This window comes from Amphiprion ocellaris, chromosome 9, assembly GCF_022539595.1.
Source record: "Amphiprion ocellaris isolate individual 3 ecotype Okinawa chromosome 9, ASM2253959v1, whole genome shotgun sequence".
Classification (NCBI taxonomy): Eukaryota; Metazoa; Chordata; class Actinopteri; family Pomacentridae; genus Amphiprion; species Amphiprion ocellaris.
In genome coordinates this window covers 18,432,144-18,450,295 of record NC_072774.1, presented here as the reverse complement: position 1 = coordinate 18,450,295, position 18,152 = coordinate 18,432,144, and the positions used below count along the sequence as shown (strand labels likewise).

The 18,152-nt window shown below is 37.3% G+C and overlaps 2 protein-coding genes across 5 annotated transcripts; one reads left to right on the top strand and one right to left on the bottom strand.

Annotated features, from left to right (window-relative positions):
• The first annotated feature begins 133 nt into the window (after nucleotides 1-133).
• On the top strand, nucleotides 134-18,134 carry zmp:0000000881 (serine/threonine-protein kinase Nek7). 2 transcript variants are annotated; one of them, XM_035950951.2, is made up of 8 exons: nucleotides 134-169; nucleotides 763-809; nucleotides 6,163-6,242; nucleotides 11,218-11,350; nucleotides 13,665-13,820; nucleotides 15,396-15,534; nucleotides 15,989-16,096; nucleotides 16,792-18,134. In XM_035950951.2, the coding sequence occupies exons 4-8, from the start codon at nucleotides 11,307-11,309 to the stop codon at nucleotides 17,707-17,709; spliced, it is 1,365 nt and encodes a 454-aa protein (XP_035806844.2). In that variant the 5' UTR covers nucleotides 134-169; nucleotides 763-809; nucleotides 6,163-6,242; nucleotides 11,218-11,306; the 3' UTR covers nucleotides 17,710-18,134. The 2 variants fall into 2 exon arrangements, with proteins under 2 accessions (XP_035806844.2, XP_054869609.1); XM_055013634.1 differs by lacking the exons at nucleotides 134-169; nucleotides 6,163-6,242 and having other exon boundaries at nucleotides 784-809.
• Nucleotides 1,594-7,497, bottom strand: LOC111572519 (uncharacterized). Of its 3 annotated transcripts, none has more exons than XM_023276212.3 (11): nucleotides 7,398-7,497; nucleotides 6,876-6,906; nucleotides 6,103-6,584; nucleotides 5,247-5,309; nucleotides 5,051-5,080; nucleotides 4,654-4,911; nucleotides 3,209-3,262; nucleotides 2,372-2,407; nucleotides 2,203-2,237; nucleotides 1,982-1,998; nucleotides 1,594-1,771 (listed from the first exon to the last, which is right to left on the bottom strand). In XM_023276212.3, exons 1-11 carry the CDS (start codon nucleotides 7,438-7,440, stop codon nucleotides 1,705-1,707), a joined length of 1,116 nt encoding a protein of 371 aa, XP_023131980.2. In that variant the 5' UTR covers nucleotides 7,441-7,497; the 3' UTR covers nucleotides 1,594-1,704. The 3 variants fall into 3 exon arrangements, with proteins under 3 accessions (XP_023131980.2, XP_054869610.1, XP_023131982.2); XM_055013635.1 differs by having other exon boundaries at nucleotides 7,016-7,486; XM_023276214.3 differs by lacking the exon at nucleotides 1,982-1,998 and having other exon boundaries at nucleotides 1,632-1,771.
• Nucleotides 18,135-18,152: the final 18 nt, after the last annotated feature.

Genomic DNA, 18,152 nt, shown 5'->3' with positions numbered 1-18,152 from the left:
TTTCGCTAAGGTGGACATTTGGCCAGAGAAAAGCACTTGTTACCTCCCCACGTAGTTGGTCTGATCCAGACACTGATAACGCCGTCAAAGCTCTGTTTGTTAATGTTCAACCTGTACGTGGGAGCGTGTCTCCGTGTGTGTGCTTCTGAAGGGACTGTTTCCTGGAGGGGTGAGACTTTCAGTTCTATTTTTGACTATTGCCCAGCACGTAACGGCACTTGACAATATTCACAGTGTTGGAACATGTATTATTACGACGTTCACTTGTTTGTAGGCAACTTTATTTTTTGGGTAATTTCCACGTTATGCTTCATGCTATCCTCGAACTATGCTCCTATTTGCTACCTCTACTCAACTGCATTTCTTTGTAGCTATATTACTCATATGTTGAAGACCTCATAATACTTTGTTTTCAGAGTGCAGGCTCACCTGTGCATATACTTTAACTATCAGACTCCTTTCCTGTGGAACCAGCTCCCAGTTTAGGTTTTAGGCAAATATTCTCTCAACTTTTAATACTAGGCGTAAAGCTAATAGTAAGGTCTGACTCTGAGGCCCCTGAACTACCCGTTAGCTATGATGCTGTAGGCCCAGGCTCCTTGGGGACATCCCATGTTGAACTAAGCACTTTCCTCCCCTTTTTTCCCCCACTCTCCATGCATTTACAAGCCATTATTTCATGCAATTATTTTTGATTCTTCTCTCTGCTGTAGTTGGTGATTTGCTTCTCTTTGTCTTCCCTCTCCCTGTACCTCCCTGCAGGTATCTCTGGCTCTGCATTGTATGTTTAAAGTACAAGAGCATGTGCGGTAAGAACACGAGACACTGTCCACTACAGCTACTACGGTGCTGCATGCAAAATAAAGCACTCTGAAATGTACCGGTGGCAAAGCATGAAGTAATTATGGGAACGTGCAGAAACACAGCAGCACATTTAGCCATAAGCATGCTAAAATGTCCACTAGGGGCGCTTAGCTTCAGCCTAAACATAACAGCTCCACCCAGAAAAAAACATTTGGTCTTTTTAACTCGAGTCTCTCCCCTCTTCTCTCACCTCAAACCGTCGAGGCAGACAGCCTCCTAAGTCTTTTTCTGTTTCGGGTGATTACTCAGGGGTAAATGGGAGTTTTTCCTCTGTACCTTTGTCAAGTTCTTGCTGAGTGGAAAGCTGTTGTTTTTTTCTTCATAACTCGTAAGATCTTAACTTTGCCCCGAGAGAATTTATGTGTTGATTTGGTGCTATATGAATACAATTTAAAAGAAAATAAATACATTTCATTATGACATTCAGATTAGTAATGTAAAAATATAATCGGCAAATACATTTGGGTGTTTAGCTACCCAACAGACAGTTATTGACATCAATAATTAGGTTTTAATAAAATATATTATTCTAAAACAGGCCTTTCCTCATGATGAATATATATATTTTATAGTTAAGAATGAATCCGTTAATTAATTGATTGACCTACATCTGTACTTACAATTTTTAAAGCAGGATTTTAACTTAGTGGTATTGCTTTACCTAAAATGAAATCCACCACTCATAGTTAATTAAAAACATACTCTGATACAGTATCTGTTTTATGAATAATGACAGAACCATATGCAGTTTAAAGCATTTTTTAATCATGTTAACAGATACACGCATTAATTTTAAGTATCATTGTTTGCACGTTTGCAAAGAAAATGTAGCAAGCTGGATTAGGTGGATATGTCATCGAGATGATCACGATCAGGCACTGTCGTTTGTTGTTGAGCATTTTTAGCCCTGTTTCAAAAAATAGAGAAATGTGTGGAAAGAAGTTTAGTTAAACACAGTTTAACTGTCTCACTACTAGGCATTCTGTAATATTTTGTAATATGTTAAACTCATATTTTACAGAGATCAAAGTTTAAAAATGAATGGTTTTGTAATATATTTCATTTTCTGACTATCGAAATGAAAGGTTAATAATAACAAATGGGGTCCTAAAAGTACCTGTTGCACTTCCAGCACTAAAAACAAAAGGAATAAAAATAGATTTAAAACAGTAAAATATAATTTACTACATCCAGATAATACAATCATTTTAATAGCTTTGATTACATTATATTTGGAAAGATCTAAAATACAGTAACTAATGCATAAAGCTAACATAAGGTAGTTCCTTTTCTCAGTTGAGTGTGTTGAAATTTGTGTTCAAGTTGAGTCACACTTACACGATAGATCAAGAAGATGACCAGTGCTCCAACCACTTTCAAAGAGAGAAATACAAAATGAAAACACACTGCTGTCATGTTGAGTAAAGCCAAAAGCAGTCTGGCTACTGGCAAATTAAATGTATCAATCATTGACATGAGTATTAAGTTGACTTTCAGTCATACATACCAGCAGCAATCAGTCCAAAACGCTCACGGCTAGGACCTGAAAAAAATTAAAATCGTTTTAAGAATAAAACCACCTGATTAATTACTCATGTTGAATGTACTGATAATTTGTATTAAACATGGGAAAATGTACTAATGTGCTCAAGTTTGTTGTTACAGTATATGCAGTATAATACGGTTAACAGTAGTAGTCTGCTGTACATGTAGACTAACCAAAGAGTAAACCCCTCCTGTAACCACTGCTGAGTTACAGATTAGTCAAAACACAAAAAGTTGTCTTCCAAACCAAATAAATTCTGATTATTTTATTAATAGATACTGCTTGAATATATGAGTATAATATTATGAATGAAAAAGTAGTGCTGCAAATTATTTTCAGTGTTTATTTGTGGAATACTATGAGTACACGATAAAATGGGCTAAAAGGAAAGGGATTCCTTTGGATGCACAGCATTCACGAGAAACACAGCTCACCATTCTCTGACCAAACATGCAAATATACTCACTCAGCAACTTATTAGAACACTGCTGTGTCTTAAATACAGAAATATGAATCTACAGTGGGCACAGACTCACCATAACTAGACAGGTGAAGACTGGAAAAACATGGCCTGATCTGATGAATCTCAGTTTCTGCTGAAGCTGCAGATGTTAGGCTCATAATTCAACAGCATGAATTCATAGACCATTCATGTTTCAACAATTTAATCATGTGAAAATGGAGCAGAATCTCAGGGGGACATCTTGTGGAACCCATGACACCAAGACCTGATGTAATTTTGAGAGCAAAGGGTGGCCCAACCATAAAAGTGTGGTATTCCTAATTAAGTATACATACTGTTATTAGAAACCACTCCATCGTTTTCCGGTCCAGTGGTCTGCAGCTGGGTGCCTGAAGAAGAAGAAGAAGAAGGAAATAAACCGACTTTGGAGAAACAGTTCATTTAGTAGTGTAATGTATTGATACATTATTGTAATTAATGTAATGACATTTTATAAGGCCTTCATGACAGTACAAACTATTTAAGGGTGACTAAATGTTGCAGTTAGATAAACTAAATATGATCTAATACTGTACATTTACATGATATGAAGAGCAAACCTCTCCTGTGTGGAAACTGTTGTAGAGAGGTGCCTTATTATCAGCTTGGGGACTGCAGCTTTGCTATTGAACTGTATTGCCCTATCCATAAAGGTGTCTTCTGTTCAGCCTAACTCGATTTAAACACATATAAGTCAGCAGCAAGAACTGACAGCCTCTAAAATAACCTGTTGAACTGAATATTCTAACCATCATGAAGTTTGGATTTAGTCATGCTGTTGTATTAGACTGCATTGTTTTTAAATTCCATGTATAATCTTACAGAAGGTGTGCCACCTTAAATATTAACAAAGATCTTCTCCACTAAGATCATAACCAGAAAAAAAATGCAAAGATCATATATTTTTTAGACTGTTGCTATCATATCTGTTAACTAATATGCTCACTAGACATAATGCAACTCAGTATCTTAGTGCTTTACTGCCTGAGTTGTTGGGGAAAACCCTGATACCTGTTTGAGTGACTATGAATACTGTTCCTTAGGTGTTGAATAATATCTGAAAAACTTTCAGTTAAAACATAAACACAATATGGTTCAGTTTTAATCTCTGGTTCATGCATCTTATGACCAAAACCAAGAGATATAAATAGTAAAGTCCATCTGTGGTTGTTTAATTTAACCCCTAGAAAATCCTCTCTGTTTATCAAAGTGTTGTATTTAAACGAACAGCCTCTTAAAAGTGAATATTTATTAGTTGTATAGTTTTTTATGATTGTAAATAGATTTTTTTCTAATTATACCAGACACAATGAAGCAATTTCAACCTAGTAAAGTCCATCTTCAGTCATTAATTTAACCCCTAAAAACTCAACTCTATGTATTAAATTTACATATTTAGAAGCTTTTTTTCCTGCCTTAAAATGCTCATATGTACTTCTACAACATAGACTCCTTTAAAATGTTTGGATCTTCTGCCTCTTTTTCTACACACCTTCCCCACTCACTGCAACTCGTGCACACAGTTCACGTATGATTCTTGTAAAACACTGCATAACCACACGACTCTACACAATGGCAAGTTATAATACTGGAAGAATGCAGCCACATATATTAGAACTGTACACTGATGAAGAATAGTACTATGGAAAGCCCTGCCCTGCAAACTAATGGTTTCGCTTTTAAAATAATAGTAATAGTTTTCAGTGGAGGATGTCTTTAAATAAATTTACATCATACATACACCCCTTCGTGGTGTTTAGTGCAGAGCCGTCCTTTTCTGCCTCAATTTCAGTGACGTTCCCTGGGCAGACAATGAAGAAAATGGATTGGGCGTGGCACACAGTGCAAGTGGCAGCAGTCTTAGGAGGAGGTGGAAGTATTTTGGAGCACTCTTCAGTTGTGTCAGTGGAGCGTCCCTTGTACAGCAGAGTGTCATTAGGTCCAAATATTACGTCCGGGTTTTGGCATTTGTCATAATCGTTGCACGTGAAACACGTAACTGTAGCCAAAACAGACAAAAATATTCATGATTCATAGGTGCTAAAGAGGCCTCAACTGTAAATATGTGTAAAATTAGAATTTCAGGGTGTGTGTACAAAAATTTCATTTGCAGTTAAAAATTACTGGAGTCGTCTCACCATTTCTGTCTGCTGGAGGTTTAGTAGGTACTGTGTGATAGAAAATGTAAGGAAAATATCAAATGATTAAAAATAATATTACATGTTATTAGTCAAAAATGTTTGGTAAAATGCCCGGTAAAACTGAATCTTAGCTCCTATTCAAGATAATAAAACATAAATAAAGACATATACTTAGTAACTTTAAACCACATACCAGGAAATCCCTTACAGACAGCAACATGTGCAAGTAGAAGTCCCACACAATGCAGATTAGACACTGGAAATACAGATGAGAAAATTACAAATTAGTTCTCTTCATGAAGGTGACATAATAATAGAATTACTGCATATTTAAACAGAAGTAGAGTAATTTCTGCCCACTCAGCCAAAACTTTCTTAGGTATGTACACCTACTCATAGGAAGCATTACAGACCCGACAGATGACCATAATACATTTTTTATTTTATTTCATTATGTATTTTTTGTGGATGATCTTAGAAGTATTCATTCATTGATATACTTTGACACTGAGTTCATGTTGATGATGCACTGGACTGCATTATGTTGATAAAAGTTCCCAATATTCTGCTCACTCATGTATGTAAATGTGAAGAGCCAAAAATTAGAAACAGTTTTCAATAGAATGCAGTCTAGTAAAACACTACCTATAAGAGAAAAAATGAATTTACATAATTCAAACAGCGTTGGCAAAAACTGGACATCATGAGCTTGCAAAGGTCGAATTATTGGCTGAGTTGCTATTGCTGTTAAGTTGCATAGCAGATCTAAGATGGACACACACACACACGTGTGTGTATATATATATATATAATATATATATATATATATATATATATAATATATATATATATATATATATATATATATATATATATATATATATATATGTTATATACAAGTTAAATAGTATTTCATTGCTGTGTATATTATGCCATGTATGTGTAAGTAATATGATCTTCATAACAGAATTTGTAAAACTGTGATTTGCTCGATAGATGTAGCTGTTTGTGACAGTTGCAAAATAATTTAAAAAACGAAAGTTAATTACATTTCCAGTTGTTTCCAGCAGCTCTCTTCTTATAGCGATTTCTTTTTCTTCCTCCTTTAGGAACCCTTGGTGCACGCTTTGCTGGGTTTTTCCCGGTGTCCATCTTGGGGTCCATGATGCAGCTCTCTCCTCCTACCTCAGTAAGATCTGCCTCTGTAATGGCTCTTGTTCCGGGTAAAGCCTTAACTGCTTCTTCTTCTTCCTTTCGGTTATCTAACTGGTCTTTTAGTGGAAACTGTGGTGGAAGGTTTTTTTCTTTTACCACAGCTAAACCACCCGGTTGTACAACCCCCACCTCAGCAGGTACAGACTGCGACTCAGAAGGGTGTGGCACTATTTCAGCCATCCCTGGGACTTCAGAGGTGTCTGCTTCGTCCTTAGGAATGGGTCTCACACAGCAGCCTTTCTCCTCCACAGACAGAGCACTACCATTGTAACTCTCAGAGAAGTTATGCTTCATTTTGCTGGAGAGGCCATCATCACTGTAGTGTGAAAAAAGAATGCTTTCTTTACAAAATACATATATATATACACACACACACACACACACACATATATTTATAAAATAGACTAAAGTATGTTCTAGGAATAAATGTGAAATTAATTACGGCAGATTATCTTATTTTCATGGATTAATTAAAAAATATATGCAATAAGCAGCTAACATCAGAATGACTTCAGCTATCACTGGTTGAACAATGCATTGTGACTTTTACACCAAACTTTTCTCTACTATTTATAAATAATGGATGTAAAACGAAAGAGAGACATACCCTGTCTCCTGGCTGTGTGCTTGCTCGCCACCTGGAAATGTAAAACATTACAGTCATGTTGCTAGTAATGGTTTCCATTTACAAACGCATTTTAATGTGTAGTTAAGTTTCAGTTACAACAAAAAACATTTTAAACTTACCGTGTTTATATAACGACCTCCTTAGTAATGAATTACAGCGATTACAGAAACATGCAGAAGTTAGGTAATGCTGGGTAACACAACGCTACACGGCATTCTGCAAATACAACTGCGACATCAGCGACACGTGCTGCTCAGACTGACTGGTTAGTTTCTTACCGTTTCCGCTGCAAAGATATTAACAGTCTTTTGCCATTTCAGGTATTAAAACATGTGATTTGCTACAAAAACCGAATAAGGTTAAGCCTCATAGAGCACAGACTGGAAAACAGATCAGAGGAAGTCGGTCTGCAACAGCATAAGAATGAATGGAAGAAAGTTAAAAAAAAAGTTCCTACTGTCTACTTACAACTATGGATGGAATTTAAATAAACAAACTTACTTTGTGGCTCAGTATGGGCAAAGTCATCAGTTGGGTTTGCCATTGTTGTTCAAACAAGCAACCGAACTTAAACAGTAACGTGCAATGGCCAGTCGTAATCAGAATGACTAACCAGGAAATGAGGAGGAGCTTTATGACTTGATCTGTTCATAAGGTTGTTTCCTGTAAATCTAGTATCAGACTTCCATCTAGTGGAGAAATATAATGTTAAAAAAGGGCCAGGTCACTTAAAAATTGTTTCATAAGGAACAGTGTCTTTTTTTGGTTTCTTGAACCTTTATTTTGTCAAAAAGTTAATAGATTTATATTTCCCTAAATAAAGGAATTTCATTTCTTTTTGGGTACCTCTGGTTCCTCAGAGGTCCGTGGATTTACAGGTACAGATTTTTTATTTTTATTATTTTATTTTTTGTATGAAGTTTCTGATTAATACTTTGCATAATATGTAGCACACTGATTCCTCAGAGGTCAGTGGATTTACAGTTACAGATTTTTTTTGTTTGTGTAGTTTCTGATTAATACTTTGCATAATATGTAACACACTGAAAGAAAGTTGAAAGTCCAGTTCCAGTGCCATTTAAATGTGTCTTGCATTGTCATTAACAGAATACAGTAAATACACAACATAGTTTACACATTTGTTTGTGCATATTTTGCATTAAGTTTTAGCTTTAAACATGTTCCTAATTGCCCCGAGGAGGGATGTAGTGAATAACACGAAACACCTAACTTTCTTTTTCTCCCTTTCACTGGCACTGCCCTAGTTTTCTACATTTTGCTGTTGAGGCAACAGTCAACTGTCAACAGTTTCTTATTTAGTCACAGATGTGGATAAACAGCAGCACAACAAAAATAGAAACAAAAAAACTGAAGAATTCAAAAAAAGTAATAGAATATGAATAGGTAAATATGAATAGACTAACTCTAAAAATATCCCACATTATATCCATCAAGGGTTGTTACACAGTTTAGGAATGTAAATTGTTCCCTGGCTGCTAAAATCCCGAAATCTCAAAAGCCATATTGTAAATATAGCGTTTGTCCTCAACAAAAGCCACAACCCTGTGCAGGATAGTAGTTAAACCCTCAGTAAGCAGAAAACATAATTCCACTATAACAACTCTGTGCTGAGGTTTAATAGAAGGATATGATAAAACGGTTATAGTGTTATAATAAAGCTTATACATGTTTATACAATTACAACTGTATAATCCCGGGGGGAGATTTTGCAATCAAAGAAATGATTTACAGGCTTTGACATAAGATAAAAGTAATAACTGTCTCAAGTTTTTAATGACTGTTAATGGCAGACCATCTACAGTGTAAGCAATCGTTTGAAAGTCTTGTGTTTTCACTATTTATGAATACTGCGAGAAGTGGAAAAAATGCCACCGCTTTGTTTAATATACATAGACGAGTGATGAAAGGATCAGTCAGGAAAAATAATTAGGGTGGATCATTAATTCACCATCCAACCAGGCACAATTCCGGGTCAAAAGGTCAAAGCCAGAGCCTGTCTTTAGGTCACTATGCTAATCGTGTTTTTTGATGATTTTCCTCGAGTATCTGTTAATACACTATATTGCCAAAAGTATTAGCTCACCCATCCAAATAATCAGAATCAGGTGTTCCAATCACTTCCATGGCCACAGGTGTATAAAATCAAGCACCTAGGCATGCAGACTGCTTTTACAAACATTTGTGAAAGAATGGGTCGCTCTCAGGAGCTCAGTGAATTCCAGCGTGGAACTGTGATAGGATGCCACCTGTGCAACAAATCCAGTCGTGACATTTCCTCGCTCCTAAATATTCCACAGTCAACTGTCAGCTGTATTATAAGAAAGTGGAAGTGTGTGGGAACGACAGCAACTCAGCCACCAAGTGGTAGGCCACGTAAACTGACAGAGCGGGGTCAGTGGATGCTGAGGCGCATAGTGCCAAGAGGTCACCAACTTTCTGCAGAGTCAATCGCTACAGACCTTCAAACTTCCTGTGGCCTTCAGATTAGCTCAAGAACAGTGCTTCAGCAGAGAGCTTCATGGAATGGGTTTCCATGGCCGAGCAGCTGCATCCAAGCCATACATCACCAAGTGCAATGCAAAGCGTGGGATGCAGTGGTGTAAAGCACGCCACCACTGGACTCTAGAGCAGTGGAGATGCCTTCTCTAGAGTGACGAATCACGCTTCTCCATCTGGCAATCTGATGGACGAGTCTGGGTTTGGCGGTTGCCAGGAGAACGATACTTGTCAGACTGCACTGTGCCAAGTGTAAAGTTTGATGGAGGGGGGATTATGGTATGGGCTTGTTTTTCAGGAGCTGGGCTTGGCCCCTTAGTTCCAGTGAAAGGAACTCTCAATGCTTCAGCATACCAAGACATTTTGGACAATTCCATGCTCCCAACTTTGTGGGAACAGTTTGGAGCTGGTCCCTTCCTCTTCCAACATGACTGTACACCAGTGCACAAAGCAAGGTTCATAAAGACATGGATGACAGAGTCTGGTGTGGATGAACTTGACTGGCCTGCACAGAGTCCTGACCTCAAGCCGATAGAACACCTTTGGGATGAATTAGAATGGAGACTGAGAACCAAACCTTCTGGTCCAACATCAGTGTGTGACCTCACAAATGCGCTTCTGGAAGAATGGTCAAAAATTCCCATAAACACACTCCTAAACCTTGTGGACAGCCTTCCCAGAAGAGTTGAAACTGTTATAGCTGCAAAGGGTGGACTGAGGTCATATCGAACCCTATGGATTAGGAATGGGATGTCACTTACGTTCATATGAGAGTCAAGGCAGGTGAGCGAATACTTTTGGCAATATAGTGTATGTCATGCAGTCAGAGGCATTTTTGTCTGCTTATTGCATATTTATGTTAAGGCTATATGAATGTTAGCAAATTGTTCTGCTTGAGGAAACCTGCTCACAAGTTTTCTTTGATGATGATTACACTTTAAACCGTCATCTGTAACTCTATGTTGATGTGTCAGAGTACAGTGAGCAGAAAACAACTTGTATACCACAGATTTTTTAAACTGGTGGCTGAAGTACAATATAAAAGTGCTCGACCGATCAGAACAGTGCAGCTCTGCAAGTCCCACTCACTGTGCATACTGCCCCTTGAACAGTGAGTTGTTTTTTTGAGGGGAAAATAATTATAAAGACGGTAAAAGAAATTAAAATAGACCCTGTTCAGTGGAAGCAGCTTTTGGTGTATGTTACCGTCCTTCTCAATTAATGTATTTAATCACTTTTTCTCTGATATGATGCCATACAATACCCAAAATGCAAAAAATTTTTACCTGATGAACAAAAAAATCACCAAAATTTGTACAATTTATCCCAAGGGGAACATGAATGTATGAAGCAATACAGCTAAAATGTGGTCATAGTTGTTGAGACATTTAACTCAAAACCTCAAGACAGGTTAGTTTTACCCTACTGATGATGTCTTGTTGCAGTAGTAATGCCAGTGTCTTGGCAGCTCTGAAGGAATAAGAAGTGGATCACCAAAATCAACAGAATTCCACCTTTGGGGGGTCATGACTGAGCAAAATGTTGGAGCTGTTTATCGAATAGCTGTTGAGATACTTCTGTATCAAATGTGGTGGGTCGCCCTCGTCACTGATACAAAATGGCAAGATTGTTTCATAATTTATCCATCTATGACTTTCACATGCAGTTAAACTTACTATTATACTCAGGCTCCTATATTAGATTAGATTAGAATACCCCTCTTCCCCCTTCTGCTGTAGCTGAGTCCCATTGGCTTGATAGAACGTTTGTTTACAGTGCATTTCTCATTCTGATCTCTATTCAGGTGGCTCAGATACGCCTGTTTTGCTCAGGGCCATGGATCAGATACAGGAAGGCGTGGAACAGGTATAAAGAGAGACAGCGAGTCACCTCATGTTCAGACCTGACACAGCTGCTTTTCCTCAAGAGGCAAAAAGGTAGGAGAACATTTCTGTGGATTAGCATAGGACAGCATAGTTTTAGTCACTTTTAAAGAAATAACCCCAGAGTGACGTTGAAATCAAATGTTGTCATATAGATTATAGCTCTTTAAGAGGTTGTATGTACAGCAAAAGTGCCTTTATTCAACAGAATATATTTCCTCATTGCCCTTTCATGTAGTTACTGCTGTTTTGTAAGACCTTTAGCTCGTCTTTTCTTTGTGGAAGGTATTTTCTGTAAGGTGGCTGTCTGTAGTGTCTCACACACTGTGGCTATTCATTCTCTTGCCATTAGACAATAATTCAAACATGACAGTATTTTTTATGTGTTCTTAATTTACAAGGTGCCAACTTCTTAAAGCATTCAATGCAAACAGAAACTCTTCTATTGTGGAATTTCCAGTTTGTCAACTTTTTGATCTCCCAACATGCAGCTCAAAGACTGTGTGAAATGGGATGCAGAATGCTGAGTGTGTGTCATTTCCATGTCGAAAATCTGAAAATGATAAGCTTGGCTGCAGAACAGGGTACTGGAGCTCTTATTTACACAACAGGTTCAGTTATGGTTGATTTATACAGCTGCTATTTATTCCTAATTGTTTTTTTTTTAGGTTATTTCCTACAGGATATCAGTATATCCCTTTAAAGCTTTGTAATCAAAATACAAATTGTATCCCTGTTTTGTTCAGATATTCAAGTAATGATTCGGTTTAAGTGAAACAAAATGGCATTTCAGTCAGGTTATCAAGCTGTGACACACTTTTTTCTTTGGAAGTGGCACGCAGATTCTCCTCTCTTACTCAACAGTGGTGACACACCCTTCTGAGGAATGTTTGTTTCCACTCATTTGAACATATTTGATCTGGCAGAGAATTTTAAGAAACTGAAGCTTTGCTGAAACCTGTAAAACATGATGATTAAACGCAGTACCTCTGTGGTTAGGTTACAGTTTGGGTTAACATGGTTTGGTTTGTTGTTTCGTGTTTTTTTTTTGTGTCCTCATTCAGATTGTTATTGGTGGAGGAAACATTAAGATCTAGTTATTTATTTAAATTTAAAAATTAAACATTTAAGTGAAATAACTGAGAGTAAAAATTCTCCATTACATGTAAATGTCCTGCATTTATATTGTTCTTACTTAATTAACAATTAATTTACAAATAATGTTTTAATTTTTTGCAGCAAAATTATGCTTTAATGTTTATGCAGCACTTTAATGCTGTAGCTGGTCAAAATAAAGCTAATTATGACTACCTGATGGGCAGTTTAATCTATAACAATGCATCGTATATTATAGTATCTACACATATTTTATATTCAGAACTTTATTTCTAAAGAAATTCTGGCATAGATTTGATTGGATTTTGTACCTTTGTGTACGACTTAGTGGCTCTTTGTGAGTAGCCCAGTGTCATCGTATTATAGCAAAGAGGAAAGTACCCAAAATGAAAGTAGCCTATGCCAGGAACAAAAGACTGTCAAACAGAGACAGTGCTTCCAAGAAAACCCTCAAACACACACAGAACCATGTGTTACTCTTAGCACCACAAACCACAAGATTCTGTTTACATTTCTGATGACAGGAAGCTGGTGACTGCTGTCTCACCAACTTTGCAATGTTTGAAACCTTAGCATTTGGACCTTACCTCAGTGGCATGTGACATCAAGCAAAAAATAAGAGATGTTGAATCCTCTAATGATTGACTCGATAAAGTGCAAGCATTGAATGTATATAAAGTCTATGTGTGGTACTCACAGCTTTTACAGCTTGTGCAGAGAAGAATATGAATTAAACAAAAAAATGTCACCCCACTAGTTTTATTTACACAAATGGCTGACGAATGAAAATAAAAATAAACTGATTAATAATTTGGTTTAAAAAAACAACCAAACAAGCTAACCAGACACAATCTCAGGGGTCAAAGGATCACACCATAGCTTTTCTTTGAAGTCAAACTTTTTTTTTTGTCTATTGATCTGTTTTTTTTTGTTTGTTTGTTTGTTTTGTGTTTTGTTTGTTTTTGGTCTGTTTTTCTTTTGGAAACAACCCTTTCCTGTCTGCTGACATGTCATGTAGCCACATATATAGTTGCATGTGATGCACATGAAATAGTATGTGTGACTTCATGGGCCATGTTAAGGTTATATTAATATTAGCATATACAGCAGAACTGCTCTGCTTGAAGAAACATGTTCACAAAGAAGTATGACACTCTGCAAGAAGCATGCTTTATGTTTGTCCTTGTAATTATATTGTTTAGTCTTTGCTTCAAGTTGATTTTAAAAATTACCTCGCTGTCACCCTCCATAGCGTCTCCCAGATGGCCTACTCCACCGGCACGCTTGCGCAGGGTGCTTTTGGGAAGGTGTACAAGGAGAAATACAACGATACCTGGGCTGCTATAAAGAAAGTCCCCCACCACCTCATCAGCAGGAAGGACCTGGAGAGAGAATGTGAAGTGTACAAGTAGGTACAAGTAGCTTTGATGATTTTTTCTGACTCTTTACAGGAACTACTGAAAAAGGGGAAGCTGATTTCTAAAAATAGTGCAAGGTAAAACACATATTTTCCCAATGCGTGTAGAGAAAAGTACCACTAGATAACCACCTGCTTTTTCTTAGTTGGTGATTTTTAATTGAAAGAGCAAAACATAACATTTGAGAAGCATGACTTTACATATGGTGCAGTTAGGTCATAACAAACTGCAAAATCAGGATAACGACAAGGAACTGAAAACTGGTTCAACAGTTAGAGAAGACAATTTGCTCAGTGAGGTATCGATACTGTCAGCACTTTTGTCAATATGAGGAAAGAAGAGTAGCATTTACAGTAGTGTTAACAGGTACAACGACAGGGAAAATTGGGGGAAGTGATTTATTGATATTGCAGTGAAATTAGTTTTAGAGTCATTTAATTTAAATTTATGGGCCACACTTTGTCTATCTATGATAATTTAGTGTTGAAATAGTTTAGAACATATTGTAGAAGATACGTGTTCATTCATATATTTGTGAAGAACCAAAGCCCATAACCTGGACTCACATTCATCTGTAGTCTGGTAAATAAACAGGATACAGAATCATACATCTGTAATAGTACAAAATATATCTTCACAGGAAATACTCACTTGCTGAAAAATCCTGTAGAACATTTAGACACGCTGTCTAGTGAAAATCAAGGTTTTTACATCGGGAACATCATAATATGGCATTTTTATATGCCAGAAGACAAACCACGAGTGACATAAGCAACCAACACCACTTCTGAGCATTTCCACCCTGAAACTGCAGTGTACCAGTGACAGTCTCTCAGGTTTCATAAGAAAAAAAGGTATAATGAACCGTTGATGTGAAACTATTCTATGGGACCTGCGGTATCATTATTGCTTTACAGAATCAGTTACTGGTTCAAACGGGTGGGGCAGAATTACGGCAATAATACAACTTGCCTTTATGTTGCTAGTTGGTAGTTTCATAGATAAATGTACTTTAGAGGATTCACCAGTGTCAACTTACACCTAAGTTATTTAAGATAGTAACAGATAATATTCATTAATAAATGTGTAACTTAGATACACAGAGAAGTGTTGAGGGATTACATTTGTGTCAATAGAGGGACTTTAAAATGTGTTTCTGTCTGTTCACAACTACATTTTAGTGTCTTATAAATCATTTTTTAAATGTTGAGGAACTGCTTGTAAAGGTAAAGAGAGGAGACTATAGCACTTCATTATAACTGGTACCTCTGATGTACAAAATACTGACACCAGCATTTGCAGATTGTCAGATTTCTGTATCTCTTCTTGACTAAATGACCAGCGTGGTATTTTCAGTGACCACATTAAGAAAAGGTTACCACTTCAGGCACAAATAGTAATTTTTTGTTGAATTTTCTCAGGAAAATGTGCAAACCCTAGGTGCATTAAGACAGATTTTACAAAAACCTATTAGTGAAGGTTTAAGAAGATTGTGATTTTGTTTTGATTTGATGTGTTGATTTTTCCTTCTTTCCATGACTTTCCTTCCTACCACTGATCTGCAGCAAGTCAGAACATCCCAACATAGTGAAGCTTCTGGGAAACATAACTCTGACAAACGGGAAATGGATCATTCCACTAGAGTTTATCTTTGGAGAGGACTTGGAGACAACCATCTTCAAGGCATCAAAATCCAAAATACAGGTAAAGTTACTATAGAGATAGACAAAAACATGCGTAAAATGAAGGATGTTCATACCTACAATGCATAAAAATAGAAAAAATACAATTGGTTGTTATTAAACGGTGTAAAAGACAATTTGGCCATAATTATGTTTGCACAAAGTCATTGATATTTGCAACACATTCTCAGAAACTTTCTTTCTAGTTATCAAACTACTGTCATGGTGTAACTTAATGCTTAAATTTAATAATTGAAATCTGGACAAATCCAAATATGATGATGTGGTTTAATCTTAATGACAGATGGCTAAACAAGCTGCTCTTTTCTATGACTATAGTCTGCAAAAGCCAGTCCCTAAATTTGTAATGTTTAACATTTAAATTCAGGTCTGACTAAGAAGGATGCGCAATAAAATACAGAAACTGGTTTCCCTCCATTTCATCAAAATCTTTTGTAAAATTTTCATCACTGCAGTTGACTCCAACTAATAAAGGCAAAATCATCATTGGCATGTGCGAAGGGCTGCTTCACCTTCATTCCAAGGACATTGTGCATCAAGACCTCAAGCCTGAAAACATCATGGTGAGTAGAGACTCAGACTCTCAGTGTAATTGCCGTATTTTTTGCAAAACAAATTATTTTTTGGAGGTTATCGGGGATTGTTTGGTTTTCATTCTGAAATTATTATTATTATATTTTATTATTATTGTCTCACAGTGGTAGAAGTAATTTCTCTGTAGCATCATTATAGCCATGCTGTAGAGACATGGCTATATTCCCTCCAGGATTATTCTAAGAATTGTGGTGGTCAGTATTTCAGTTTGGCAGATTTTTAGTTAATGTTGGCATATCAGTCTACCATCTGGTGTATGACTAAGTATTTTAACAATGATAAGATGCATTCAGTTTGATACAGATATTCATGATTCTCAGATTATGTATCTTAATGACTTTGGTGATCTCCTGACTATGGTTTGAGTACCACTGTGAGCTTGATATTCACTAAAACATCTAGGTAACTTTTAGATGGGTTGCTATTAAATTTGCAACTGGTCAGAATTTCAATTTGTCAGATTTTTAGTTAATGAACAGGTTGCTGGAAAATGAAGGAAATCCACACCAGCATCAGTTGTGTTTTGTGTTCAATGATCTTTAGCAAATGTTGACAGACATAATAACTTAAAACTTATTAACCGCATATTGTTAGTTAAAACAGTATGAATTGTATATATTTTTTTCAAATATTTCATATATGAAAAACAATGTTTGTCTATAAGGTGGAACATGACACAAACAGAGCAGTAATCATCGACCTGGGACTGGCCAAGTTCTTCAGACGTGGTCTAAACTCCGCTATGGATATGGGGAACGAGGCCTACTCGGCCCCTGAGGTGCTGCAGAGGGGCATCCAGCGGGACCAGCGTTCAGATGTCTGGGCCATGGGCAAGATCATTGCTGAGCTCTGTGCCCGGATTCGACTGTACACACCCAGTGTTTGTCCCGCCAAGATCAAGGAGACTCTGAAGGATCAGCCCTACTGCTATGCCGTGTGTAGGATGGTGGAGCCAGACCCTTCTCTGAGGGCCTCCATAGGTGGGGTTATAAGTGATATACGAAGGGCTGGAGGCACAGGCGTCGTCACCAAGACATCCATTCAAACAGACCACCTTAAGCTGCCTTCGCCTCACACTAATGCCAGAAACCGGTCTCCGTCACCAATGAACAGGGCTCCATCACCATTTAATAGGGATCCATCACCAATGAACAGGGCTCCATCACCATTTAATAGGGATCCATCACCAATGAACAGGGCTCCATCACCGTTTAATAGGGATCCAACACCATTAAAAAGAGATCCGGCCCCTGTAAACAGGTCACCCTTGAATTGGGAGCGATCACCCAGACCTCAGCCTGCACTACACCTCTCTCCTTCCCCTCTGAGGGCAGAGGACAAGAACAAAAACCAGGCTGTGGTCCCAGCAGGTGGAACAGACCTCACAAAGGACTTCCTGAAGATGAGTCTATTCCAAGAAGCTACCAAGGATCTTGGCTGCAACCTTCCAACAACAGGGAGAGTGGTGGTCCGCCGCTTTGAAGAGAAAAACGGGGGAGTGGAAGCATGGGAGCAGAAAGAGGTGGTGACTCGTGATGGAAAAATAGTCAAGTATGATGACATCAAGTTTAACAGCAAATAAGAAAAGCCGGCAGATTCTTTATCTACTTTAAAAAAACAATTGAACTGGTTGAATGGTTAGTTCAGAGTAAGGTAACTTTGGGTATCTTCTTAGGAGAGCTTTTAAAAACATTTCCACTCTTCTAAAGAGTAAACTGGTGTGTGCACTTCTGTTTTGCACTTGTAAATACTGAGTTAAAACCTGTGACAAACTCTAACTTGAGGATAACATGAAAAGATTTAGGTTTGGATGTTACATGATAGTCATGTTAGGCATTTGATAAGAATCTGTGCTGCTTGTTTACTTGCCAAGAATGTAAGTATTGCAGGCGTGAACAGCCATCTGTGAATGTTTTTCAGCATCTGAATATATAAGACTGTAAACATGGCAACATTTTCTGTGTACGTTTATGTATATCAATAAACATTCTTAAATACCTGTTGGAATTGCAGAGCTAGATTGTA